At 51.5% G+C, this 27,956-nt stretch overlaps 3 protein-coding genes across 3 annotated transcripts; 1 reads left to right on the top strand and 2 right to left on the bottom strand.

Moving 5' to 3' along the window:
* Positions 1–23: 23 nt before the first annotated feature.
* LOC134660307 (mitochondrial coenzyme A transporter SLC25A42) lies at positions 24–26,536 on the top strand. The gene is made up of 8 exons (XM_063516053.1): positions 24–255; positions 7,060–7,130; positions 10,350–10,485; positions 12,198–12,386; positions 13,040–13,219; positions 17,094–17,179; positions 19,340–19,523; positions 26,401–26,536. Exons 2-8 carry the CDS (start codon positions 7,091–7,093, stop codon positions 26,534–26,536), a joined length of 951 nt encoding a protein of 316 aa, XP_063372123.1. The 5' UTR covers positions 24–255; positions 7,060–7,090.
* LOC134659972 (uncharacterized) lies at positions 3,278–6,821 on the bottom strand. The gene is made up of 3 exons (XM_063515669.1): positions 6,742–6,821; positions 4,500–6,549; positions 3,278–3,795 (listed from the first exon to the last, which is right to left on the bottom strand). Exons 1-2 carry the CDS (start codon positions 6,819–6,821, stop codon positions 5,385–5,387), a joined length of 1,245 nt encoding a protein of 414 aa, XP_063371739.1. The 3' UTR covers positions 3,278–3,795; positions 4,500–5,384.
* Positions 26,537–26,972: 436 nt separating the features above from the next.
* Positions 26,973–27,956, bottom strand: LOC134659971 (uncharacterized PE-PGRS family protein PE_PGRS36-like). The gene has a single exon (XM_063515668.1). The coding sequence runs from the start codon at positions 27,954–27,956 to the stop codon at positions 26,973–26,975; it is 984 nt and encodes a 327-aa protein (XP_063371738.1).

The following is a 27,956-nucleotide window of genomic DNA, read 5'->3' as shown; positions in this document are numbered from 1 at the left end:
ACTTACTTTACTCTTTGGTTAGTGCCTCTTCGGCAGTGACAGCGCGAACTAGAAATTACGTGATGATTTTATCTTACTTTTCTCGCCGTAGAAAACTTGAATAAACAAAACGATCGATTATAAAAATCTAGACGGTCACGATTTATATTATTGTCACGGCTCAAATAGTTAAAAGTGTAATATTCAGTGATTTTCCTCCGTGTAAAGTTTGTGTTGTCTATTTTTATTCCACGGAAGTTAAAAGTGGAGTTTAGCGTGAGTATAAATGCTTTATTTAATCATAACCTTAATCGTGCGTGTTCTAAATATAGCGCCTGAGTTTTTACTAGTCATTATAGCCTCGATTCTATTAGATCAAGGTCGAGATTTAGACTTTGAACTTTTTACGTATGATTACATTTTTGAAGTCACATACGATTTTCTAAGCGTGTGACGCTAGAGTTAATATATGCTTAAGCGGGCGTTAACCCTGCGACGTGTGTAATCTGATTGGAATTTTATTGAAAGTTCGATGACAAAACTAGTTAGTGGTCAGTGTATCTATAGATTAGATAAGGTTGCTAGGATCCGCTTGTACACGTTGCGAACCGAAAAGATAACAGTTGAACCTCCTAAGGCCCAAGGTCCTACCCATAGTACTTATTACCTTTGTTATTCAGACCCAGCTCCTTCAACAATTGTGAGTCATAGCGTACCACGGTCCTACCAGTAGGACTTAATAGAAAACCCATCATTTTGTTTTCAAATTTCGCGCTTATTGAAATTGGCGTGTACGAACTTCTAAAGGACTGTTTTGTTTTGTCTTTAAGCCCTTTAACAAGTTTGTAAAAAAAAACAAAGTGCTGTACAAGGTGCTGTATAAGTACAATAACATAAAAAAAGTCTTCTAAGTACTTGGGTCTGAATGAGTATAAAACAATAGTACTACTGGTAGGACTAGGGGCCGTACTGACTACATACTCAATTTTTCGTTGGGCCTTAGGAGGTGAAGTAAACGGGTCTCTATTGTTTCCCAAATAGTTTTTAGCCATAATGTATTGTTTGCCCGAATTTTCGTTAGTCATAATTCATTTGGTTTAGAAATGCATCACTTTTCAGGATTGCCATAAAGCAAACCTATCTATATGATAACCTATCGAAAATCCTGAAATGTTAACGGTTTCAGTTTTATGACTAATGATAATATGACAAACAATACATTATGACTTAAAACTTTATGGGAAACAACGGGACCCCGAAGTAAACAGCTAGTAGGTGTAACTTGCATGACTGTTTAAAATTTGTTTTGAGCATATGTTCTGTATGTTAATAACTGTAAATAAACATTGACAGATTATTTGTTTAGGTGTTCTGAAAAAAGGAAAAGAAATAGATTAATATTCATTTTCTAAATTTTAGGCCCTCAACTTTCTGCTTAACTTGTGTGTTATAGGTATTTACTAATATATACAATACACATTAAAATGAACAAAGACACAACATAAAATTTAACACATAAGAGGTAATATAATTAACAACATTATGGATACCATTAAACCTACTGAGCCAATTGTGATAAATAAATAAATATCATAGGATGTTCTTACACAGATTGACTACGTAACACAGTCAGCTGAAGAAGGCTTGTGTTATGGATAAACAATGTCTGTATCATCTTTTCGGCACTTCTTCTTTCTTCTTCTTGTTAGGGGCTATATAAGGCTCCAAAGCCTATGTATCACTGCGACCATCGCTGATCTATTGTGATCGCCACCTACTACAACTCTCGATCCAAACATGCAACTTCAAATAGCTGCAGGATCTTTTTGAACTCGAGAGACTTTACCTCCTCCGGGCGCAATATGTGCCCGCCCAGGATTAAGTCACGAGTACGCATTAGGCAAGGGCACTCTGTGAGGATGTGCAAGGGCGTCTCCTCTGCCTCCATACAGAGTCTGCACCGCCCCATGTCACGTTTCCCCATGGTGTGCATGTGCTTATTTAGGCAACAGTGCCCAGTAAGCACCCTTACCAAGTTGCGCAGTTGGTTCCTAGACAGCGCTAAGGCGTTCGAGGACGCCTTTTTGCTGAAGGCCTTGATAAGCGCTTTGGAATGGTTCAAACCTGTTGTTTCCCTCCAGAGTTGAATTGTTGTGTATTGACAGTAGGTCTTTAGGGTGAGCCGCGTTAGGCTTTTGGGGATACCACAAAACTGTAGGCTCAGGACTGTAGTTTTTCCTCTTAGCCCCTGCACCTCGCGCGAGTTCGTCGGCCTTTTCGTTTCCTACGATACCCGCATGCCCTGGGACCCAACGTAGAACAACTTTGTTCCTGGCTCCAAGGTTGTTCAATAGTTGCCTGCAGTTCTCAACCAGCCTCGATGTGGTGACATCAGAGGTTAGGGCTAAGAGTGCCGCCTGGCTATCCGAATGGATATAGATTGTGTGATTACCGTAGTTGCTTTGCAGATTGATTGACGCACATTCTAGGATGGCGTATACCTCCGCCTGGAATATAGAGCAAAAACGTCCTAGGTTTAAGCTGATGCTTTTCCTAGGCGCTTCACCGTATACTCCGCAGCCTACTTCAGATCCGGATTTGGAGCCATCAGTGTACCACTTTAGGCTTCCTTCTTTCCACTTAATTTGACTGTTTGACCAGTCCTCCCTTTTGGGGAGTTCCACTGAGTAATGTTTGAGTGGACAAAATTTGGGTGCCATAGTGTCGGATGGCATCCCAAGAACAGGGATATCATACACTGATTCCTTAAACAGTCTCAGAGTTTTCGATAACCAATTACCTCTCCTCGCGCCCGCTATTCTAAGCATACTAGATTTCGCCTCCAACTCCAGATGCAGGTGAAGGGGCGGTAGATTTAGTATGGCCTCTAGGGCTGCCGTCGGGGAGGATGACATGGCTCCAGTGACGATGACACAGGCAGTTCTTTGCAGGCTGCCAAGCTTCGCCACTGTTACCTTCTGCGTCGTTTTCCTGTACCATGCTACAGAGGCGTAAGACACTATCGGCCTCACTATAGATGTGTACAGCCATAAGGCAATTTTGGGTTTTAGACCCCATCGGTTGCCTGCTAAACGACAGCATATTGCTAAGGCTGATCTAGCCTTTTGTATAATTCCGTCCACATGCTTGTTCCAGGTCAGTTTCTGGTCCAGTGTTACCCCCAGATATTTGACCTCTGTTGAGAACGGAATACTTTTACCATTCATGACAAGCGGTTTGAGTTTGTCTATTTTCCGCTTGTTCGTGAATGGAACTATAATTGTCTTATCTGCGTTGATAGACAATTCATTCTCTCCACACCATGTATTTATGGTGTTGAGAGCCCTCTGCATAAGGTCTGATAAAGTACTTTGGCAGTTGCCCCTCACCGTCACAACAAGGTCGTCAGCGTACCCCTGTGTGTCGATTCGGAGCTCCGCCATCTTGTGCAGAAGTCCATCCACCGCAAGAGTCCAGAGCAGGGGAGATAAGACACCCCCCTGCGGGCAGCCTCTCACAGTGGCCACTTCGAGTGTGGTGTTAAGCAAGTCCAGCCTAACCATTCTGCTTGAGAGCATGCTTTGCACCCAGCGGATAGTGGTGGAGTCCACCTCTTTGGCCCTAAGCCCTTCCACCAGTGTCCGAATGGGTGTATTATCAAAAGCGCCCTCAATATCTAAGAAGGCCGATAGGGCTATTTCCTTGTCTTCCAAAGCCCTTTCCACTCTGTCAACCAGCTCCAGCAAGGCAGTCTCTGTAGATCTGCCCCTACGGTAAGCATGTTGGCTGTCGTGTATGGGTTTACTCAGAAGACAGCTCTCCCTGATGTACCTATCAATTACCTTTTCCAAGGTCTTAAGGAGGAACGAGGAGAGGCTGATGGGTCTGAAGGACTTGGCTAACGCGTAATCCTTCCTCCCAGCCTTCGGTATAAATAATACCTTGACCTTGTTCCACTGTTCTGGTAGATGTCCCCAGGCATAGCTAGCTCTGAACCAAATGCGGGATTAGGACTTCAGCTCCTCGCTGCATTAGCACAGGGCTTACTCCGTCCAGGCCGCACGTCTTGTAGGGTTTAAACGAGCTTATGGCCCACCTCACTATCCCGGGTCTTATGACGAGGGCAGCCTGCCTCCAGTCCTCCGGGCAGGGCCTATGCAGGCCTCTGACCACCTGGGGCTCGTGTGACTGTCCTGCCCCTGGAAAGTGAGTTTCAGCTAAGAGCTCCAGAGTCTCCGTCTCACTAGCAGTGAAGGAGCCATCATGCCTCCTGAGAAGGCCCACTTGATTACTTCTAGCTTTGGAGAGTATCCTGTGAAGTCTCGCTCCTTGAGGCGTATTTTCAATGTCCTCGCAGAACCTCCTCCATGACGCTCTCTTAGCTTTCCTAATCTCTTTACTGTATTCATTTAGGGCTTTCCGATAGACCTCCCACTCATCTGTCCTCTTAGCCCTATTGAATAACTTGCGTGCTTTGGCCCTGAGCCTCCTGAGGTTGGAGTTCCACCATGGGACCACACGTTTAGTTGATTTGACCTTGGGAGCACAGTTTTCTTCAAAGGCACTTACAATGCCATTTGAGACCACCTCTACCGCAAGTTCTAAACTCTCCCTCGTTTTTATCACCTTCGCTGCGGATTCCAGATTACGTTCTAGGCTGCTCCTGTAGCCCTCCCAGTCCGTCCTCCGGGGATCCCTGAAGGTGACCGTTTGAACACTGAGAGAAAAACATATATTAAAACAGATGTGCTTATGATCTGACAGCGATTCCACATCACTTACCCTCCAGTTCTGTATATGCCTGGCTAGATTTGAGGATGCAAAAGTCAAGTCTAAAACCTCCTTCCTAACCCTAGTGACAAAGGTGGGTGTACATCCTATGTTTAGAATTTGGAAGTTATTGAATAGAAGAAAGTCATGTAGTAACTCACCCCTATCATTGATGTCAGTGCTTCCCCAGTTGGTGTGGTGGGCGTTAGCGTCGCATCCCACCAGAATTTCTGCGTTGTGTCTGCGGGCATAGTCGGCCACGGCTGTGAGTTCCGCAGAGGGGTCATTCCTGTCTCCAGGGAGGTATGCCGAGCAAAGTATAATCCTCTGCCCGCTCCATCCCTTAAGATTTACATACGCTGCTACCAGGTCGTCTGTGCATAACTCTGGAACAGGTAGAAAGTCAATGTTCTTGCCAAAAGCAATGCAAGCCCTAGGCTTAATTCCGTTAGTATTGTATAAAACTTTACCAACCGAGTTCAGTCCTAGTATGGTTGAGTTTCGCACCCAAGGTTCTTGAAGTAATGCGAGGTCGACGTGTCCTGCAAGCCGGCTTTCAACAATGGCCGTGGCAGCTGCCGCATGATGGATGTTCGCTTGCAGGACCCTCGCGGGTGCCATAGGGCCAACGCCTTTTATTTGGCCCTTTTGGTGACCCGTTGTGGCCCTCCCCTGCCTCTCGCACTAGGAGTCCCTTGAGGTCCTCCTGTTGCTGAGGTTGTGGGTCTGGCCCGTCCGGGTACCATGCCCCTCATCGCGCCCCTTGTGCCTCTGGCTGCCGGTTGCCCGCCCCCACGGCCACGGGAGCCCTGGGGTATAGGATTTCGGCTGTCAGGTACCATGGTACTTGGCCCAGGAGTAGGTTCAGCGAGGGGCTGAGGTTGCTGCTTCGTCTGCTGTGCTGGGGGAGCATTTGGCCCCCCTTTTAGCCGGAACAGCACCTTCTTAAAGCCAATGGCTACTTCTCCACCATTGGCCTTAAGGGTCTCGGCAGAAGGCTCATCCAGAGCGAAAGTGACCACCCTGCCACCCTGCTCTGCCTTCTCCCCGAGAACTTTCCAGAGTTCTGTGTTCAGGCCAAAGTTCTGGACCCTGAACAGCGCCAAGGCTTCCTCCACAGAGGCCGCCTCGGACTCCGGAATGAAGGTGATAGCCGTGGCTGGTTTGGGCAATTCACCCTCAGGGATGACCGAGAGTTTCGCCTCCGGCCACGGCTTAAGGTTCGGGACTTCCTTCACAAGCCAGTCCCTGCTAACCTGGTTGACACAGGTCACAAGTATCCAGCCTGTCTTGTGAATGAAGCCCAGAAACTGCGGTGCACCGCCCTTCGCATTCGCCCATTGCTTAACCATGGCGAGATTTAGGTGCCGGTGGACCGACTTCATTTGATCCTCACTCATAGGGTCCGAATTACGGATCCCTACTCGTGAGGACCCCGCTACCTCCCGGAAGCTAGGATGCCGAAGCTCCCCTGAGGTATCAGCGCGGATTTTCGGGGCCTTTTTCGCTGATCCCTGTGGAGAATCGTCCTCAGAGCGGACCCTTTTTACAGGGCCTTTCTCCGTGGCCGGCTTCTCCACAGGGATGTCCGCCCTAGGCTTACGGGCCATTGACAGGGCTTGCTCTTTGGCTACCCCGTCGCCCATAAGCCTGCGGAACCTCTTGCGAGCAGCACCCGACAAGCGTTTGTGTTTACGCGGCTCTTTGGCAGAGGAGCTGTCGCCGGGCGTGCCAGAGACGACGACGTCTCTATCGACCACAGCTTCACTCTCCCCTCCCTGGGAGCAAACCTCGGGCGTACTGGAGCACTTACAAGTATTTTAAATTGAAAATGCTCTTACAGAAAAAAAACAACATAATTATGTTATATAGTTTGCTGTCAGGAAAGCATTGGCTGGCTTGAGTGTCTCCAAGTCTTATCAATTAATAAAATCTGACTAATAAAACTTAATATTTGTAAACTACTCAGGACATAGTTTGTAGGCCTGTCACTGACACATGATAGACTTATATTCTAAATTCTTTTCCATTTTATCATAGCCGGTATGAGAGCTAGAGAAAGACTTCCACATTTTATCTATTTATTTATGTTTTCCATTGTAAGGCAACATTTCCATCAGAGATGTGTGAGGATGCGTAGCGAGAGAGGTGTTTGGTAAGAACCATAGAATCACTTAATTTACTTATCTTGGCTCAGCACAGCTCAAAATGGCAATTTTCTATTGGGTTCTATTAAACACATCCCTCACGACGCATCGTCGCACATATCGGTGGAAACGCAGGCTATATAACTCTGTGTGTTTGTTCCAGAGTGGTCCGTTGACCGTGACATGTGAGCGCGATGACGGCGGCGCCGCTGATGGCGTCCGAGCCGCGCCATGGTCAGTATTCATCTATTTTTCATCACTACATATATAGTTTAAACTACTACGTGCTACTATGTAGTTAATCAATAGCATAAGAACCACTGTACCATGATTATTGCAAATAAATGAAATCTAATCTAAAACAGCGGTTCTCAATCTTTTTTTTTGACGGAACCCCTTTGGAAAGCGAAATACTTGATGGAACCCTACAATACGGTGGCGGCATAGTAAAAATTTTCGAGCGACTAACGCATAGTGTTCTAAGTCCGCGGAACACACTTAGAGTATGGCTGGTATAAAACAAAGTCGCTTCCCTCTGTCTGTCTGTCTGTATGCCTAGATCTTTAAAACTTCGCAACGGATTTAGATGCGGTTTTTTTTAATAGATAGCGTGATCCAAGAGGAAGGTTTACGTATCATTTGTTAACCCGTGTGAAGCCGGCGGGTCGCTAGTATAGTATATTTTGACTTTGACTTTGATTTGACTAGGGATTCCACTTGAATTACTTTCAATTACGATAACAGTTGATCATTGATATGCCCAAGTGGCCTTATCAATTATCATATCTAGAGTCACACGAGCGTTGCTGAACTAATATGGACCTTATACGGCTTAGATATAAAGTCCACATTACAACGTGTTCGTTTGTCACAGCATAAACTATTGAGGTAGGGCCTTGATTAGAAATATTTATTCTTTAATCAATGATATTATAACTCCAGTTAACAGACTGATCAACGTCACGCAGCGGAGACATATGAAACTCCCCATACAGTAACATTTAGCGAACGCTCGGCTCGGAAGAGCTCGGTGGTTCTCCATACCATAGAGAAATATAGTAAGACAAGAGTGCTCACTCCATACATCTGTTCAGACTATTAATTTCAGTGTCTACATCTAGCATCGAGTAGCGGAACTATCAGTACTGCTACTTGACAATAGATGTAGCACCGACCGGAAAGTCTTATGCTGTTGGGATAAGACTTTCCGGTCGGTGCTACATCTATTGTCAAGTAGCAGTACTGATAGTTCCGCTACTCGATGCTAGATGCTAATAGTCTTTTTGGTACTAAAACTGATGTATGGAGTGAGCACTCTATGTATTTTTTTCTCGATCTATGTCCATACAAACGTAGTTACGCTCTCATTTTAAAAGGACTAGCTAGATTGCTCTGAAACTTTGTACTTACAATAGGATAAGGTATATATATGTCTGTATTTAGTTTACGTAGCTTCACATTTCATAGTAAAAAAAATACAGCGATTTTAAATTTTTCGTCAAAACTTGTTTTTGCTCCATTTTATTTTGTTTTATAAACTCGAGCTATATAAACTAATTACAGAGCCCGTACCATGAGTCACTGACAGTGTCAAAACTGACATATACGCTATCGAGAACGTAATTTACTTTCTATACATCTCGTTCGCACTAATATGCGAGTACGAGCGAGATGTGTAGAAAGTTAATTACGTTCTCGATGGCGTTTATGTATCTATGTATGTATGTATAAACTCTTTATTGTACAAAACACAAAACACAAACTAGTTACCAAACTGCCAAACTGATGGTAGCCGTACAGAACTAGATATACCTTCAACACGTATGTTAGTTTTAAAATTAGAACGAAACTCTGTTTGTATGGGAAGGTGAAATTCGGCCGAGCTTGCTGCGGATTCTTAACGGTGACAGACGGTTTGTTGATGTAGATGTTTTTTTAGGAGGGTTTAAATCTTTTCAGGCAGAGGTTAGAGCCGGTGTAGCCTTATTTGACGTTCACATGCGCATTAGGTAGAATATAATAATATCTGGGAGACCGAGCTTTGCTCGGAAAACATGTCAAAACTCAAAAATTCGCCTTTTCCCAGAGATAAGACCTAGCTAGATAGATTTATCGCCCCCGAAAACCCCCATATAGCAAATTTCATCGAAATCGTTAGAGCCGTTTCCGAGATCCCCGAAATATATATATATAAATAAATTTACATATAAATAAATAAATAAACAAGAATTGCTCGTTTAAAGGTATTAGATTAGATAGATAGATAGATAGATAGATAGATACATACATACTTGAAAAATAACTAGGTACTTATCGTTTTATTCAGTTTGAGGGCCAAGGAAGCACAGAGTAGTTTTTATCAATCATCAATTCAATTGCAACATTCCACGCAGACGAAGTCGCGGGCAGATGCTAGTATGTTATACATTTACAAATGGTCCAGTTTACTGGCTAGTTTGTGTCCGTGATCTTTACACAGTTTATTTGTGACGTTATCTATGAAAAGGGACCTTATTGTCGATGGCGCTTACGCCATTATTAACGATGCTCCGATATGGATACAATGCCGCGCGACGCTATGCGGCGTAAGCGCCATCGACAATAAGGTTCCTTTTCATAGATAATGCCCCATTTTTGTATGTTATTATTATTCCATTTAGATAAAGTGTCGTATCGCGCGCGTATTAGTGTTGAACGAGAGGGCAAAGATCACACAAACACGTCATTATAGCGTAGTGTAGTGTAGTATCTAGTGCACAATGCATACTTGCGTGAGGTATATATTATGGATAGTGGGCGCGTCATAACAATGTTATCTTTGCAGACACGCCTCTTTTATGCACTAATGAAAACAGAAAATATAACTTAGAAAACAAGTCTTCTTCTTATCGTGTGAAGCGATCATAACTAGATAATATTTTGCCAATATCTTGCCACCTCTAACCCCCAATATAATATTAAATATTTTGATTCTTCCTTTTTAGGGTTCCGTACCCAAAGGGTAAAAAACGGGACCCTATTACTAAGACATCGCTGTCCGTCCGTCCGTCTGTCACCAGGCTGTATCTCATGAACCGCGATAGCCGATAGCTAGACGGTTGAAATTTTCACAAATGATGTATCTCTGTTGCCGCTGTAACAACAAATGCTAAATATAAAATAAAATAAATATTTAAAGGGGCTCCCATACAACAAACACGATTTTTTTGCTCTATTTTTTGTTGATGGTGCCGAACCCTCCGTGCGCGAGTCCGTCTCGCACTTGGCCGGTTTTTATTTAAGTAGTTATACTACTATAGACAAATGATAAACTGAAATATAAATGTCCGTAGGTTTGACAGCTCGGATCTCTTCTTTCCTCGAATCCATTCAGTGCGTTTTCGACCTCTCTCGAAATAAAAAAGCTATAACCTGAATTTTCACTTTCTACCTCATATTCATCCCGTGTTTCAGAAGCGAAGGCGCGCAACCGCGAGCTGACGCGCACCGCCACGGTGGTGACGTCACTGGCCGCCGGCGCGTGCGCCGGGGCGCTCGCCAAGACCACCATCGCCCCCCTCGACCGCACCAAGATACACTTCCAGAGCTCGTGAGTACACAAGGGTTTGTGCACAAATCACGCGAGGTGTTTTCGGCTACTTTTTTGACAACCCCCCCTTCCCCTTGGTGATATTTGGTGAGGTTTTTGGCTACCCCCCCTCCCCCACATAACCTCACGTGTATTTTTTCGATTTTTTTTCATTCGACCTAATTTTAAGTTACGCGCTCCAAAATTTCGTAAAATAAGATAATAGCGAGCTATTTTGATCCGCACTTCAAAATAGCTCGCTATTATCTTATTTTACGAAATTTTTTGACAACCCCCCCTCCCCCTTGGTGATATTTGGTGAGGGTTTTGGCTACCCCCCTCCCCCACATAACCTCACGTGTATTTTTTAGATTTTTATTCATTCGACCTAATTTTAAGTTACGCGCTCCAAAATTTCGTAAAATAAGATAATAGCGAGCTATTTTGAAGTGCGGAGTGAGATTTATGTTTAACGAGACCGAGAAAAAGTATCTAATCATGATGTGGCAGGTATTTTTTCTTAGTTTCGTTCACAGTAGAAAAATACACGTGAGGTCTTCTTATACCCCCCCTCCCCCAACGTGATCTTTCGTTATTTTTTCGTGACCCCTTAAGTTAAATGCTCAAGTGTAAAAACGTATCACCTTCTGCACACCTTTAAGAACAACAATGACCCTCTTTCAGAGCATGAGTAATGAAAATAACATTTTCTCAAAAATACACGTGTACATGTTTTGACGTGTAAAGTATCCGTGCATATACGAAATAAAGAAATATGAAATATGAAATATACATTTTTTTTAAAGCGGCAAAGCAAATCTTTTTAATGGTTTTACTTTTTTCTGTGAAAATTAGGACGTTGCTTTTGTAAAATATTTATATTTCTTGCACCATTTTTGAGAAAAGCACTATACATATATGATTCGGCTGGAAGGCTACTTGCTGGCTTCGGATTCAATTAAACGGACTCCCAAGGTCGTCCGTTTAAAACGAATCCTCAGCTAGCATGTAGCTACTTCCGAGCCTCGACAATAATGTACTATTACGTCACCTGTATTTTGTTTACAACAGCATAGAGAAATATAGTAAGACAAGAGTGCTCACTCCATACATCATCCAAACTGTTAATTTCAGTGTCTACATCTAGCATCGAGTAGCGGAACTATCAGTACTGATACTTGACAATAGATGTAGCAGTACTGATAGTTCCGCTACTCGATGCTATAGATGCTAATAGTCTTTTTGGTACTAAAACTGATGTATGGAGCAGGGATGTTGCGGATGCCGATTTTTTGACATCCGCGGATGCGGATTTTTAAAGGCTCACATCCGCGGATGCGGATGCGGATGTCAAAATAGGTATATAAAAAACGTCAAATATTACATTTTAGTAATTTTTATTTCAAAAAACCGGTCAAGTGCGAGTCGGACTCGCGTTCCAAGGGTTCCGTACATTAAGTCCCACTCACGCTTGACTGCTAATTTGTAATAGGTTTTTTTGGCTAATTACTAAATTACCTAGCAGTCTAGCACTTACGCCGATGCTAACACGTTCCTGTACCGACCTGTTCCACATCCGCATCCGCATTAAATCCGCATCGATTTTATGCGGATGCGGATGCGGATGTTGAAAACAATGCGGAAGTTCCGCGGTTGCGGATGCGGATGCGGATATTCGCAACATCCCTGGTATGGAGTGAGCAATCTATGATTTTTTTTCTCTATGACAACAGTGAAACGCCGTACTCGGTCCGCGCGGCGTTCGAGTTCCTGAAGCAGAGCGCGCGCGCGGACGGCGTCACGGCGCTGTGGCGCGGCAACAGCGCCACCATGGCGCGCATCATCCCCTACGCCGCCATACAGTTCACCGCGCACGAGCAGTGGAAACGGGCGCTCGGAGTCGACACCCCCGCTATGGCTCAGTGAGTCAATCTAATTATTATAAGCGCCTGCCAAAAAATATGAGCAATGTCACTTCGAGTCGCATTGCTATTCTTTGTGGTCAGGCGTTTAGTCTTTGTACGCAATACCTAGAGACTTTTGTACATATCTACATATACATTATAGAAGTTCAACAAAGTCTAATGGCGTGGCACACAGCGTTATGGCGCGGCACTAGCGCCACTATGGCGCGCATCATACCCTACGTACGCACACGACCAGTGCTTGCTAACGGGCGCTTGGGGTTGACACTCCTGCTATGGCGAAGTGCGTTTAACATGCGACTGGCATTGCTGTATATATTTTTTATATTTCTATATTTATTTTATTGGTTGTATTTAATTTAATTAATTTATTTAATTTAATTAATAGTTTAAATAAATGTGCAATAGTTTATACAAACAAATCCATGGCAGGCATTCAAACGGGCAACCATTGCATCAATCAGGCGGTCTAGCATGAGTTGCGTTCTCGCGCGCGAGTCCATACTTGAAGTCGCGCCAGATGTATGGAGTCGCCGCAACTCATGCTAGACCGCCTGATATGTTTCTAGTTTCTACAGAAAACCTGTTAGAATTGATAGGCTAATTTAATTATACTTTATTGTATAATCAAGACATTGTTTTGTTTACAGACAACACAAAGTCCGTCACCTAGTAGCGGGCTCGCTAGCGGGCGTGACGTCACAATCAGCCACCTACCCTCTCGACCTGGCGCGAGCTCGCATGGCGGTGACCAGTGCCTCCACCTACCCCACCATCGCCGACGTGTTCCGTAAGGTGGCCACTCAGGAGGGGCTGCGGACGCTGTACCGGTGAGTGAGACAGCTACACGTAGAGCGAGACGACACTATCGGCCACCTACCCTCTCGACCTGGCGCGAGCTCGCATGGCGGTGACCAGTGCCTCCACCTACCCCACCATCGCCGACGTGTTCCGTAAGGTGGCCACTCAGGAGGGGCTGCGGACGCTGTACCGGTGAGTGAGACAGCTACACGTAGAGCGAGACGACACTATCGGCCACCTACCCTCTCGACCTGGCGCGAGCTCGCATGGCGGTGACCAGTGCCTCCACCTACCCCACCATCGCCGACGTGTTCCGTAAGGTGGCCACTCAGGAGGGGCTGCGGACGCTGTACCGGTGAGTGAGACAGCTACACGTAGAGCGAGACGACACTATCGGCCACCTACCCTCTCGACCTGGCGCGAGCTCGCATGGCGGTGACCAGCGCCTCCACCTACCCCACCATCGCCGACGTGTTCCGTAAGGTGGCCACTCAGGAGGGGCTGCGGACGCTGTACCGGTGAGTGAGACAGCTACACGTAGAGCGAGACGACACTATCGGCCACCTACCCTCTCGACCTGGCGCGAGCTCGCATGGCGGTGACCAGTGCCTCCACCTACCCCACCATCGCCGACGTGTTCCGTAAGGTGGCCACTCAGGAGGGGCTGCGGACGCTGTACCGGTGAGTGAGACAGCTACACGTAGAGCGAGACGACACTATCGGCCACCTACCCTCTCGACCTGGCGCGAGCTCGCATGGCGGTGACCAGTGCCTCCACCTACCCCACCATCGCCGACGTGTTCCGTAAGGTGGCCACTCAGGAGGGGCTGCGGACGCTGTACCGGTGAGTGAGACAGCTACACGTAGAGCGAGACGACACTATCGGCCACCTACCCTCTCGACCTGGCGCGAGCTCGCATGGCGGTGACCAGCGCCTCCACCTACCCCACCATCGCCGACGTGTTCCGTAAGGTGGCCACTCAGGAGGGGCTGCGGACGCTGTACCGGTGAGTGAAACAGCTACACGTAGAGCGAGACGACACTATCGGCCACCTACCCTCTCGACCTGGCGCGAGCTCGCATGGCGGTGACCAGTGCCTCCACCTACCCCACCATCGCCGACGTGTTCCGTAAGGTGGCCACTCAGGAGGGGCTGCGGACGCTGTACCGGTGAGTGAGACAGCTACACGTAGAGCGAGACGACACTATCGGCCACCTACCCTCTCGACCTGGCGCGAGCTCGCATGGCGGTGACCAGTGCCTCCACCTACCCCACCATCGCCGACGTGTTCCGTAAGGTGGCCACTCAGGAGGGGCTGCGGACGCTGTACCGGTGAGTGAGACAGCTACACGTAGAGCGAGACGACACTATCGGCCACCTACCCTCTCGACCTGGCGCGAGCTCGCATGGCGGTGACCAGTGCCTCCACCTACCCCACCATCGCCGACGTGTTCCGTAAGGTGGCCACTCAGGAGGGGCTGCGGACGCTGTACCGGTGAGTGAGACAGCTACACGTAGAGCGAGACGACACTATCGGCCACCTACCCTCTCGACCTGGCGCGAGCTCGCATGGCGGTGACCAGCGCCTCCACCTACCCCACCATCGCCGACGTGTTCCGTAAGGTGGCCACTCAGGAGGGGCTGCGGACGCTGTACCGGTGAGTGAGACAGCTACACGTAGAGCGAGACGACATTATCAGCCACTCACCCTCTCGACCTGGCGCGAGCTCGCATGGCGGTGACCAGTGCCTCCACCTACCCCACCATCGCCGACGTGTTCCGTAAGGTGGCCACTCAGGAGGGGCTGCGGACGCTGTACCGGTGAGTGAGACAGCTACACGTAGAGTGAGACGACACTATCGGCCACCTACCCTCTTGATTTAGCGCGAGCTCGCATGGCGGTGACCAGTGCCTCCACCTACCCCACCATCGCCGACGTGTTCCGTAAGGTGGCCACTCAGGAGGGGCTGCGGACGCTGTACCGGTGAGTGAGACAGCTACACGTAGAGCGAGACGACATTATCAGCCACTCACCCTCTCGACCTGGCGCGAGCTCGCATGGCGGTGACCAGTGCCTCCACCTACCCCACCATCGCCGACGTGTTCCGTAAGGTGGCCACTCAGGAGGGGCTGCGGACGCTGTACCGGTGAGTGAGACAGCTACACGTAGAGCGAGACGACACTATCGGCCACCTACCCTCTCGACCTGGCGCGAGCTCGCATGGCGGTGACCAGCGCCTCCACCTACCCCACCATCGCCGACGTGTTCCGTAAGGTGGCCACTCAGGAGGGGCTGCGGACGCTGTACCGGTGAGTGAGACAGCTACACGTAGAGCGAGACGACATTATCAGCCACTCACCCTCTCGACCTGGCGCGAGCTCGCATGGCGGTGACCAGTGCCTCCACCTACCCCACCATCGCCGACGTGTTCCGTAAGGTGGCCACTCAGGAGGGGCTGCGGACGCTGTACCGGTGAGTGAGACAGCTACACGTAGAGCGAGACGACATTATCAGCCACTCACCCTCTCGACCTGGCGCGAGCTCGCATGGCGGTGACCAGTGCCTCCACCTACCCCACCATCGCCGACGTGTTCCAGTGGCGGTACTTCCATACAAGCCCAAAAGCCGGGCTTGCCTTAGTTGCCTTACCGAAATTATGTAGTGATAAAATCAATATAGATTATTTAAAAACCGCGCGCCAAAAGAACCCGTATTATAAAATTCAAGCCACAGCTCTCCGACCGCGGCGCGTGTTGCAAATATTTGCCGTGGCGCCACTTCCGCGCGAAAGAAATAAGTCGCAGGTTATGCTCGCTATCCTGCTCGCACTCGTCGGCTTGCTACCGGGCTTGCTTTTTCGTCCCGCTCTTAGGCGCTCCAGCCTACAAACCGCCATATAATGAATGTAACTATTTGTTGGTATATATAGCACTTTTGTACGGCGATTTAAGCCTGGCTTTTGGTGTGAAGTTAGCTGCATAAGTTTGCACGAGCGCGAGTTCATGCGCGTTGACTTCAACTTTCAAGTGTATTATTATTTAGTCAAAACAAAAGTTGAATTAGTGAATGTGGATTTGTTCGTTTGTTGTGGCGTTTATAAGTGTTAAAAATAATAATAATGGATGAAGTTGTTGCTTATGACGATATGAAACGCGTCCACGTATTACTCAACGACGGCAAGGTAAAGTCGTTAAATTAATTTCGTGGATAAATTCTATCTAGTAATAATATGCCGTATGCCCTTAGTGCGTTATGATTAGCTCGCCTCGATACGCTAGCAGAATCCATTTGAGTCCGAAGAGTGAAGATTGGACAGTTATTACGAAAACATATCTTTCGGCTTGCCTTACTCCAAAACCCTAGGCACGCCACTGACGTGTTCCGTAAGGTTGAGTAACGGAACTTCGTTCTGTGTGTAGCTCGGCTACTTGACGCTAGACGACACTATGATCAAAAGAACAACGCGTAATGTAATTTCGACATTATTCCTGTAATGAATCAAAGTCCTTGGTACAATCATTTACTTTTAATTTACTCCGACTAGTTACTTCTACGTACACTCTTAAACAATCTTAAGTTCACAAGCAGTAACCTTCGTGCTAAATTTAGTGTTACTCGTTCCAGCGCCGAGCGAGAATGAATCTTCCACCCCATGGTACATTATATTTATACTCTTTTATTATTACAATCTGCGGGTAGGAGAGAAGGGTCATTTTCGCGACTACCGACAGATTAATTAGCAAATATTCAGGTATACACAGATCATATTTTTAATCACTACCTACTGAATGCCATCATTTTAACCTAACTCACACTAAATAATTATAATTTATTCTCGAAATCTTATGAAATATCACATTCCCTTGACTATAAAACACAAATGATCATGATGGGGTTGCAGGGGCTACCCGGCGACGGTGCTGGGCGTGGTGCCATACGCGGGCGTCTCATTCTTCACCTACGACACGCTCAAGAGGAAATACTTCGGTGAGTTTTATTAATTAACTAGCGACCCGCCCCGGCTTCGCACGGGTTAACAAATTATACATAAACCTTCCTCTTGTATCACTGTATCTACTAAAAAAACTGTATCAAAATCCGTTGCGTAGTTTTAAAGATCTAAGTATGGATGGGAACAGAAAGCAGGAAGCGGCTTTGTTTTATACTATGTAGTGATTTACTATGTAAATAGTTTAATTTTTATTTAAATACTCAGGGTTCGAAATTGTCCAGATAATTATAGTCTTTGACAAATATCCCAGGTATGGATGGTGCCATATTTATTTTCTTGGAATTCTTTGATAGTAAAAACAAAAAACCGGCCAAGTGCGAGTCGGACTCGCGCACGGAGGGTTCCGCACCATCAACAAAAAATAGAGCAAAACCAAAACAAGCAAAAAAACGGTCACCCATCCAAGTACTGACCGCGCCCGACGTTGCTTAACTTCGGTCAAAAATCACGTTTGTTGTATGGGAGCCCCACTTAAATCTTTATTTTATTCTGTTTTTAGTATTTGTTGTTATAGCGGCAACAGAAATACATCATCTGTGAAAATTTCAACTGTCTAGCTATCACGGTTCGTGAGATACAGCCTGGTGACAGACGGACGGACGGACAGCGGAGTCTTAGTAATAGGGTCCCGTTTTTACCCTTTGGGTACGGAACCCTAAAAATATTGGGCGTTTTTTATATTTTAGATTTTATATTTTAAGTTATTATCAAATCGATAATTATCAGGCATAAAAATCACGATAAATATCGCGATAATTATCAAGATAACTATCATTGATAATTATCCCTTCGAACCCTGTAAATACTGGGGACATATGATCACTTTTAACTTATTTTTCTCAAAAATGGACGGCAAAGTCGACGTTGTCGGTTAAAAAATAGGTCGCGAAGTGCGTAGTTTATGGTCATTCAAAAAATTAAAAAGTTAAAAACATTGCAGTCTCGATTTCGGGACTGCAATGTCGCATACAAATTCCATTATTTAACGAGTTCCAAACTTTTTAAAACTTTAAATGGCCATATCAAATGAAGGCATAGGTCCCTTAAACAGCCAAACAGATGATCAGCACTTATTATTATAAAGCCTATAACAGACTATCGCACCGCACCGCGACCTTGGAGCGTCGCACCCATAAGTGAGAGCGAGAAACAGATATCTCTTTCTCGCTCTCACTTATGGGTGCGACGCTCCAAGGTCGCGGTGCGGTGCGATAGTCTGTTACAGGCTTAATGTTGGTACCGCGACTATTTAGGTGTCTCAAATAGGTTGGCGTATTTTCAGCCGAAAAATACACTTCTTTTTTTTTTTAAAGGCGGCAAGCAAATTTTTTTAATGGTTGTATTTTTTTCTGTGAAAATTAGAACGTTGCTTCTGTAAGTTCTGTAAAATATTTCTATTTCTTGCACCATTTTTGAGAAAAGCACTATATATGACTCGGCTGGAAGGCTACTTGCTGGCTTCGGATTCAATTAAACGGACTCCCAAGGTCGTCCGTTTAAAACGAATCCTCAGCCTGCAAGTAGCTACTTCCGAACCTCGACAATAATGTACTATGGCTGTGTCGCTACTCAGGCTGCGGTCGGCATTTCCATCTTATTCATTTTGCTTTCATTGATTAACCCTTTAACCGCCAAAGTCTGATATATAAGACATTACATATCCAGCTCATTTCGCCACAGTCTGATAAATAAGACAAAGATCTGATTTGATTTTTACAGCACATTTATAACTCCCGTAACTATGCCAACCTTACTCTGCGTGGTACAATTACTGTCGGTGGCGACACGAGCACGCTCGATCAGAAATTGCTGGCGGTTAAAAGGTTAATTGTATGATGACTTTGTCTTTCGAAATTAACGTAAATCGATTGATTGTATGTACTTATTGTACTTATATAATATATATCCTCCTAAATAAGGCCCAAGGTCCTACCTATACCTATTCAGTTCGAAGTAATTTAAACCATGTTCAATTGGAGCAGAGTCGCCTTTGCTTTGTTCCGTTCAATTTTCCAACAACGCAAAATCAACTCTATTTCCTACAATCTCGGTTCAAATTACAGTGGCATATTTTGGATGTTTCTTTCGTATGGCTAGGCCTTAGGAGGATATAATGACTGTCTGTCTGTATCCAGAATACTCAGGCAAGCAGCAGAGCAGCGTCCTGAACGTGGCGTTCGGCGGCGCGGCCGGCGCGCTCGGGCAGACCGCCTCGTACCCGCTCGACATCGTGCGCCGGCGCATGCAGACCGCGCCCAGGCGAGCAGACGGCTCCTACCCCTACAGGAACATACCCAGCGCCATCAGAGATGTGTACAGGTGAGCACTACCCGCTAGATACAGCGCTCGGGCAGACCGCCTCGTACCCGCTCGACATCGTGCGCCGGCGCATGCAGACCGCGCCCAGGCGAGCAGACGGCTCCTACCCCTACAGGAACATACCCAGCGCCATCAGAGATGTGTACAGGTGAGCACTACCCGCTAGATACAGCGCTCGGGCAGACCGCCTCGTACCCGCTCGACATCGTGCGCCGGCGCATGCAGACCGCGCCCAGGCGAGCAGACGGCTCCTACCCCTACAGGAACATACCCAGCGCCATCAGAGATGTGTACAGGTGAGCACTACCCGCTAGATACAGCGCTCGGGCAGACCGCCTCGTACCCGCTCGACATCGTGCGCCGGCGCATGCAGACCGCGCCCAGGCGAGCAGACGGCTCCTACCCCTACAGGAACATACCCAGCGCCATCAGAGATGTGTACAGGTGAGCACTACCCGCTAGATACAGCGCTCGGGCAGACCGCCTCGTACCCGCTCGACATCGTGCGCCGGCGCATGCAGACCGCGCCCAGGCGAGCAGACGGCTCCTACCCCTACAGGAACATACCCAGCGCCATCAGAGATGTGTACAGGTGAGCACTACCCGCTAGATACAGCGCTCGGGCAGACCGCCTCGTACCCGCTCGACATCGTGCGCCGGCGCATGCAGACCGCGCCCAGGCGAGCAGACGGCTCCTACCCCTACAGGAACATACCCAGCGCCATCAGAGATGTGTACAGGTGAGCACTACCCGCTAGATACAGCGCTCGGGCAGACCGCCTCGTACCCGCTCGACATCGTGCGCCGGCGCATGCAGACCGCGCCCAGGCGAGCAGACGGCTCCTACCCCTACAGGAACATACCCAGCGCCATCAGAGATGTGTACAGGTGAGCACTACCCGCTAGATACAGCGCTCGGGCAGACCGCCTCGTACCCGCTCGACATCGTGCGCCGGCGCATGCAGACCGCGCCCAGGCGAGCAGACGGCTCCTACCCCTACAGGAACATACCCAGCGCCATCAGAGATGTGTACAGGTGAGCACTACCCGCTAGATACAGCGCTCGGGCAGACCGCCTCGTACCCGCTCGACATCGTGCGCCGGCGCATGCAGACCGCGCCCAGGCGAGCAGACGGCTCCTACCCCTACAGGAACATACCCAGCGCCATCAGAGATGTGTACAGGTGAGCACTACCCGCTAGATACAGCGCTCGGGCAGACCGCCTCGTACCCGCTCGACATCGTGCGCCGGCGCATGCAGACCGCGCCCAGGCGAGCAGACGGCTCCTACCCCTACAGGAACATACCCAGCGCCATCAGAGATGTGTACAGGTGAGCACTACCCGCTAGATACAGCGCTCGGGCAGACCGCCTCGTACCCGCTCGACATCGTGCGCCGGCGCATGCAGACCGCGCCCAGGCGAGCAGACGGCTCCTACCCCTACAGGAACATACCCAGCGCCATCAGAGATGTGTACAGGTGAGCACTACCCGCTAGATACAGCGCTCGGGCAGACCGCCTCGTACCCGCTGACATCGTGCGCCGGCGCATGCAGACCGCGCCCAGGCGAGCAGACGGCTCCTACCCCTACAGGAACATACCCAGCGCCATCAGAGATGTGTACAGGTGAGCACTACCCGCTAGATACAGCGCTCGGGCAGACCGCCTCGTACCCGCTCGACATCGTGCGCCGGCGCATGCAGACCGCGCCCAGGCGAGCAGACGGCTCCTACCCCTACAGGAACATACCCAGCGCCATCAGAGATGTGTACAGGTGAGCACTACCCGCTAGATACAGCGCTCGGGCAGACCGCCTCGTACCCGCTCGACATCGTGCGCCGGCGCATGCAGACCGCGCCCAGGCGAGCAGACGGCTCCTACCCCTACAGGAACATACCCAGCGCCATCAGAGATGTGTACAGGTGAGCACTACCCGCTAGATACAGCGCTCGGGCAGACCGCCTCGTACCCGCTGACATCGTGCGCCGGCGCATGCAGACCGCGCCCAGGCGAGCAGACGGCTCCTACCCCTACAGGAACATACCCAGCGCCATCAGAGATGTGTACAGGTGAGCACTACCCGCTAGATACAGCGCTCGGGCAGACCGCCTCGTACCCGCTCGACATCGTGCGCCGGCGCATGCAGACCGCGCCCAGGCGAGCAGACGGCTCCTACCCCTACAGGAACATACCCAGCGCCATCAGAGATGTGTACAGGTGAGCACTACCCGTTAGATACAGCGCTCGGGCAGACCGCCTCGTACCCGCTGACATCGTGCGCCGGCGCATGCAGACCGCGCCCAGGCGAGCAGACGGCTCCTACCCCTACAGGAACATACCCAGCGCCATCAGAGATGTGTACAGGTGAGCACTACCCGCTAGATACAGCGCTCGGGCAGACCGCCTCGTACCCGCTCGACATCGTGCGCCGGCGCATGCAGACCGCGCCCAGGCGAGCAGACGGCTCCTACCCCTACAGGAACATACCCAGCGCCATCAGAGATGTGTACAGGTGAGCACTACCCGCTAGATACAGCGCTCGGGCAGACCGCCTCGTACCCGCTCGACATCGTGCGCCGGCGCATGCAGACCGCGCCCAGGCGAGCAGACGGCTCCTACCCCTACAGGAACATACCCAGCGCCATCAGAGATGTGTACAGGTGAGCACTACCCGCTAGATACAGCGCTCGGGCAGACCGCCTCGTACCCGCTCGACATCGTGCGCCGGCGCATGCAGACCGCGCCCAGGCGAGCAGACGGCTCCTACCCCTACAGGAACATACCCAGCGCCATCAGAGATGTGTACAGGTGAGCACTACCCGCTAGATACAGCGCTCGGGCAGACCGCCTCGTACCCGCTCGACATCGTGCGCCGGCGCATGCAGACCGCGCCCAGGCGAGCAGACGGCTCCTACCCCTACAGGAACATACCCAGCGCCATCAGAGATGTGTACAGGTGAGCACTACCCGCTAGATACAGCGCTCGGGCAGACCGCCTCGTACCCGCTCGACATCGTGCGCCGGCGCATGCAGACCGCGCCCAGGCGAGCAGACGGCTCCTACCCCTACAGGAACATACCCAGCGCCATCAGAGATGTGTACAGGTGAGCACTACCCGCTAGATACAGCGCTCGGGCAGACCGCCTCGTACCCGCTCGACATCGTGCGCCGGCGCATGCAGACCGCGCCCAGGCGAGCAGACGGCTCCTACCCCTACAGGAACATACCCAGCGCCATCAGAGATGTGTACAGGTGAGCACTACCCGCTAGATACAGCGCTCGGGCAGACCGCCTCGTACCCGCTCGACATCGTGCGCCGGCGCATGCAGACCGCGCCCAGGCGAGCAGACGGCTCCTACCCCTACAGGAACATACCCAGCGCCATCAGAGATGTGTACAGGTGAGCACTACCCGCTAGATACAGCGCTCGGGCAGACCGCCTCGTACCCGCTCGACATCGTGCGCCGGCGCATGCAGACCGCGCCCAGGCGAGCAGACGGCTCCTACCCCTACAGGAACATACCCAGCGCCATCAGAGATGTGTACAGGTGAGCACTACCCGCTAGATACAGCGCTCGGGCAGACCGCCTCGTACCCGCTCGACATCGTGCGCCGGCGCATGCAGACCGCGCCCAGGCGAGCAGACGGCTCCTACCCCTACAGGAACATACCCAGCGCCATCAGAGATGTGTACAGGTGAGCACTACCCGCTAGATACAGCGCTCGGGCAGACCGCCTCGTACCCGCTCGACATCGTGCGCCGGCGCATGCAGACCGCGCCCAGGCGAGCAGACGGCTCCTACCCCTACAGGAACATACCCAGCGCCATCAGAGATGTGTACAGGTGAGCACTACCCGCTAGATACAGCGCTCGGGCAGACCGCCTCGTACCCGCTCGACATCGTGCGCCGGCGCATGCAGACCGCGCCCAGGCGAGCAGACGGCTCCTACCCCTACAGGAACATACCCAGCGCCATCAGAGATGTGTACAGGTGAGCACTACCCGCTAGATACAGCGCTCGGGCAGACCGCCTCGTACCCGCTGACATCGTGCGCCGGCGCATGCAGACCGCGCCCAGGCGAGCAGACGGCTCCTACCCCTACAGGAACATACCCAGCGCCATCAGAGATGTGTACAGGTGAGCACTACCCGCTAGATACAGCGCTCGGGCAGACCGCCTCGTACCCGCTCGACATCGTGCGCCGGCGCATGCAGACCGCGCCCAGGCGAGCAGACGGCTCCTACCCCTACAGGAACATACCCAGCGCCATCAGAGATGTGTACAGGTGAGCACTACCCGCTAGATACAGCGCTCGGGCAGACCGCCTCGTACCCGCTCGACATCGTGCGCCGGCGCATGCAGACCGCGCCCAGGCGAGCAGACGGCTCCTACCCCTACAGGAACATACCCAGCGCCATCAGAGATGTGTACAGGTGAGCACTACCCGCTAGATACAGCGCTCGGGCAGACCGCCTCGTACCCGCTGACATCGTGCGCCGGCGCATGCAGACCGCGCCCAGGCGAGCAGACGGCTCCTACCCCTACAGGAACATACCCAGCGCCATCAGAGATGTGTACAGGTGAGCACTACCCGCTAGATACAGCGCTCGGGCAGACCGCCTCGTACCCGCTCGACATCGTGCGCCGGCGCATGCAGACCGCGCCCAGGCGAGCAGACGGCTCCTACCCCTACAGGAACATACCCAGCGCCATCAGAGATGTGTACAGGTGAGCACTACCCGCTAGATACAGCGCTCGGGCAGACCGCCTCGTACCCGCTCGACATCGTGCGCCGGCGCATGCAGACCGCGCCCAGGCGAGCAGACGGCTCCTACCCCTACAGGAACATACCCAGCGCCATCAGAGATGTGTACAGGTGAGCACTACCCGCTAGATACAGCGCTCGGGCAGACCGCCTCGTACCCGCTCGACATCGTGCGCCGGCGCATGCAGACCGCGCCCAGGCGAGCAGACGGCTCCTACCCCTACAGGAACATACCCAGCGCCATCAGAGATGTGTACAGGTGAGCACTACCCGCTAGATACAGCGCTCGGGCAGACCGCCTCGTACCCGCTCGACATCGTGCGCCGGCGCATGCAGACCGCGCCCAGGCGAGCAGACGGCTCCTACCCCTACAGGAACATACCCAGCGCCATCAGAGATGTGTACAGGTGAGCACTACCCGCTAGATACAGCGCTCGGGCAGACCGCCTCGTACCCGCTCGACATCGTGCGCCGGCGCATGCAGACCGCGCCCAGGCGAGCAGACGGCTCCTACCCCTACAGGAACATACCCAGCGCCATCAGAGATGTGTACAGGTGAGCACTACCCGCTAGATACAGCGCTCGGGCAGACCGCCTCGTACCCGCTCGACATCGTGCGCCGGCGCATGCAGACCGCGCCCAGGCGAGCAGACGGCTCCTACCCCTACAGGAACATACCCAGCGCCATCAGAGATGTGTACAGGTGAGCACTACCCGCTAGATACAGCGCTCGGGCAGACCGCCTCGTACCCGCTCGACATCGTGCGCCGGCGCATGCAGACCGCGCCCAGGCGAGCAGACGGCTCCTACCCCTACAGGAACATACCCAGCGCCATCAGAGATGTGTACAGGTGAGCACTACCCGCTAGATACAGCGCTCGGGCAGACCGCCTCGTACCCGCTCGACATCGTGCGCCGGCGCATGCAGACCGCGCCCAGGCGAGCAGACGGCTCCTACCCCTACAGGAACATACCCAGCGCCATCAGAGATGTGTACAGGTGAGCACTACCCGCTAGATACAGCGCTCGGGCAGACCGCCTCGTACCCGCTCGACATCGTGCGCCGGCGCATGCAGACCGCGCCCAGGCGAGCAGACGGCTCCTACCCCTACAGGAACATACCCAGCGCCATCAGAGATGTGTACAGGTGAGCACTACCCGCTAGATACAGCGCTCGGGCAGACCGCCTCGTACCCGCTCGACATCGTGCGCCGGCGCATGCAGACCGCGCCCAGGCGAGCAGACGGCTCCTACCCCTACAGGAACATACCCAGCGCCATCAGAGATGTGTACAGGTGAGCACTACCCGCTAGATACAGCGCTCGGGCAGACCGCCTCGTACCCGCTCGACATCGTGCGCCGGCGCATGCAGACCGCGCCCAGGCGAGCAGACGGCTCCTACCCCTACAGGAACATACCCAGCGCCATCAGAGATGTGTACAGGTGAGCACTACCCGCTAGATACAGCGCTCGGGCAGACCGCCTCGTACCCGCTCGACATCGTGCGCCGGCGCATGCAGACCGCGCCCAGGCGAGCAGACGGCTCCTACCCCTACAGGAACATACCCAGCGCCATCAGAGATGTGTACAGGTGAGAAAAGTATTTTACTTTCAAATTCCTTTAAAAGTAAACCCCAGCGTGCTATCTTGGGGCACGAATACTGAAATTAGATAAGATAAGATAAAAGATTTTTATTCTTGACGATTACGTAACATGACATGTACGAACATATACAGACAACAACAACAGCAAGAAAGGAAGAAATCAATAATTGTGCGTCACGGAATGGACCCAACTCAGCATAATGCTAGCTATAACTATAAAGCCAGCGCTGGTTTTCCGTAGGGCCCATTCAGTGATGCCACGACAGATGCCATAACACATAAAGATACACATAATACATTACAAAGATACACAAAAAATTATATACAAGAAAAATAATTAAGAAAACAAACATAACAAAAAACATAAACATAGACATAAACACACAAAAATTTTAAGTAAAATTATGCAACAAAATATTTAAAGACAAAAATTTTTATCAATGTACTTACATCATGCTGTATAAATACATATCGACATACTATATATGAATGTGTTGTTTGCAGAGCGGAGGGCTGGCGCGGGTTCTTCAAGGGCCTCAGCATGAACTGGGTGAAGGGCCCCGTCGCCGTCGGCATCTCCTTCGCCACCTACGACCAGATCAAGACCACCCTGCGGGAGCTGGCGCTCACGCTGCAATAGCGCCCCGTCGCCACCCCCGCCACCCCCGACCAGATCAAGACCACCCTGCGGGAGCTGGCGCTCACGCTGCAATAGCGCCCCGTCGCCACCCCCGCCACCCCCGACCAGATCAAGACCACCCTGCGGGAGCTGGCGCTCACGCTGCAATAGCGCCCCGTCGCCACCCCCGCCACCCCCGACCAGATCAAGACCACCCTGCGAGAGCTGGCGCTCACGCTGCAATAGCGCCCCGTCGCCACCCCCGCCACCCCCGACCAGATCAAGACCACCCTGCGAGAGCTGGCGCTCACGCTGCAATAGCGCCCCGTCGCCACCTCCGCCACCCCCGACCAGATCAAGACCACCCTGCGAGAGCTGGCGCTCACGCTGCAATAGCGCCCCGTCGCCACCCCCGCCACCCCCGACCAGATCAAGACCACCCTGCGAGAGCTGGCGCTCACGCTGCAAAGCGCCCCGTCGCCACCCCCGCCACCCCCGACCAGATCAAGACCACCCTGCGAGAGCTGGCGCTCACGCTGCAATAGCGCCCCGTCGCCACCTCCGCCACCCCCGACCAGATCAAGACCACCCTGCGAGAGCTGGCGCTCACGCTGCAATAGCGCCCCGTCGCCACCCCCGCCACCCCCGACCAGATCAAGACCACCCTGCGAGAGCTGGCGCTCACGCTGCAAAGCGCCCCGTCGCCACCCCCGCCACCCCCGACCAGATCAAGACCACCCTGCGAGAGCTGGCGCTCACGCTGCAATAGCGCCCCGTCGCCACCCCCGCCACCCCCGACCAGATCAAGACCACCCTGCGAGAGCTGGCGCTCACGCTGCAATAGCGCCCCGTCGCCACCTCCGCCACCCCCGACCAGATCAAGACCACCCTGCGAGAGCTGGCGCTCACGCTGCAATAGCGCCCCGTCGCCACCTCCGCCACCCCCGACCAGATCAAGACCACCCTGCGAGAGCTGGCGCTCACGCTGCAATAGCGCCCCGTCGCCACCCCCGCCACCCCCGACCAGATCAAGACCACCCTGCGAGAGCTGGCGCTCACGCTGCAATAGCGCCCCGTCGCCACCTCCGCCACCCCCGACCAGATCAAGACCACCCTGCGAGAGCTGGCGCTCACGCTGCAATAGCGCCCCGTCGCCACCCCCGCCACCCCCGACCAGATCAAGACCACCCTGCGAGAGCTGGCGCTCACGCTGCAATAGCGCCCCGTCGCCACCCCCGCCACCCCCGACCAGATCAAGACCACCCTGCGAGAGCTGGCGCTCACGCTGCAATAGCGCCCCGTCGCCACCCCCGCCACCCCCGACCAGATCAAGACCACCCTGCGAGAGCTGGCGCTCACGCTGCAATAGCGCCCCGTCGCCACCTCCGCCACCTCCGACCAGATCAAGACCACCCTGCGAGGCATCTGCAATAGCCCCCAT

Source organism: Cydia amplana, chromosome 26 (genome assembly GCF_948474715.1).
Source record: "Cydia amplana chromosome 26, ilCydAmpl1.1, whole genome shotgun sequence".
Lineage (NCBI taxonomy): Eukaryota > Metazoa > Arthropoda > Insecta > Lepidoptera > Tortricidae > Cydia > Cydia amplana.
The sequence above is the reverse complement of the archived record's forward strand: the minus strand, read 5'-3'. Positions and strand labels throughout refer to the sequence as shown.

Coding starts and splice junctions, on each gene's coding strand:
- LOC134659972 (XM_063515669.1), bottom strand. CDS start 6,821: ATGTGGAAGTCTTTCTCTAGCTCTCATACCGGCTATGATAAAATGGAA. Junction 6,550..6,741: donor TATAAGTCTATCATGTGTCA/GTGACAGGCCTA, acceptor TAAGTGCTCCAG/TACGCCCGAGGTTTGCTCCC.
- LOC134660307 (XM_063516053.1), top strand. CDS start 7,091: ATGACGGCGGCGCCGCTGATGGCGTCCGAGCCGCGCCATG. Junction 10,486..12,197: donor AAGATACACTTCCAGAGCTC/GTGAGTACACAA, acceptor CTATGACAACAG/TGAAACGCCGTACTCGGTCC. Junction 19,524..26,400: donor GCCATCAGAGATGTGTACAG/GTGAGCACTACC, acceptor TGTTGTTTGCAG/AGCGGAGGGCTGGCGCGGGT.
- LOC134659971 (XM_063515668.1), bottom strand. CDS start 27,956: ATGGGGGCTATTGCAGATGCCTCGCAGGGTGGTCTTGATCTGGTCGGA.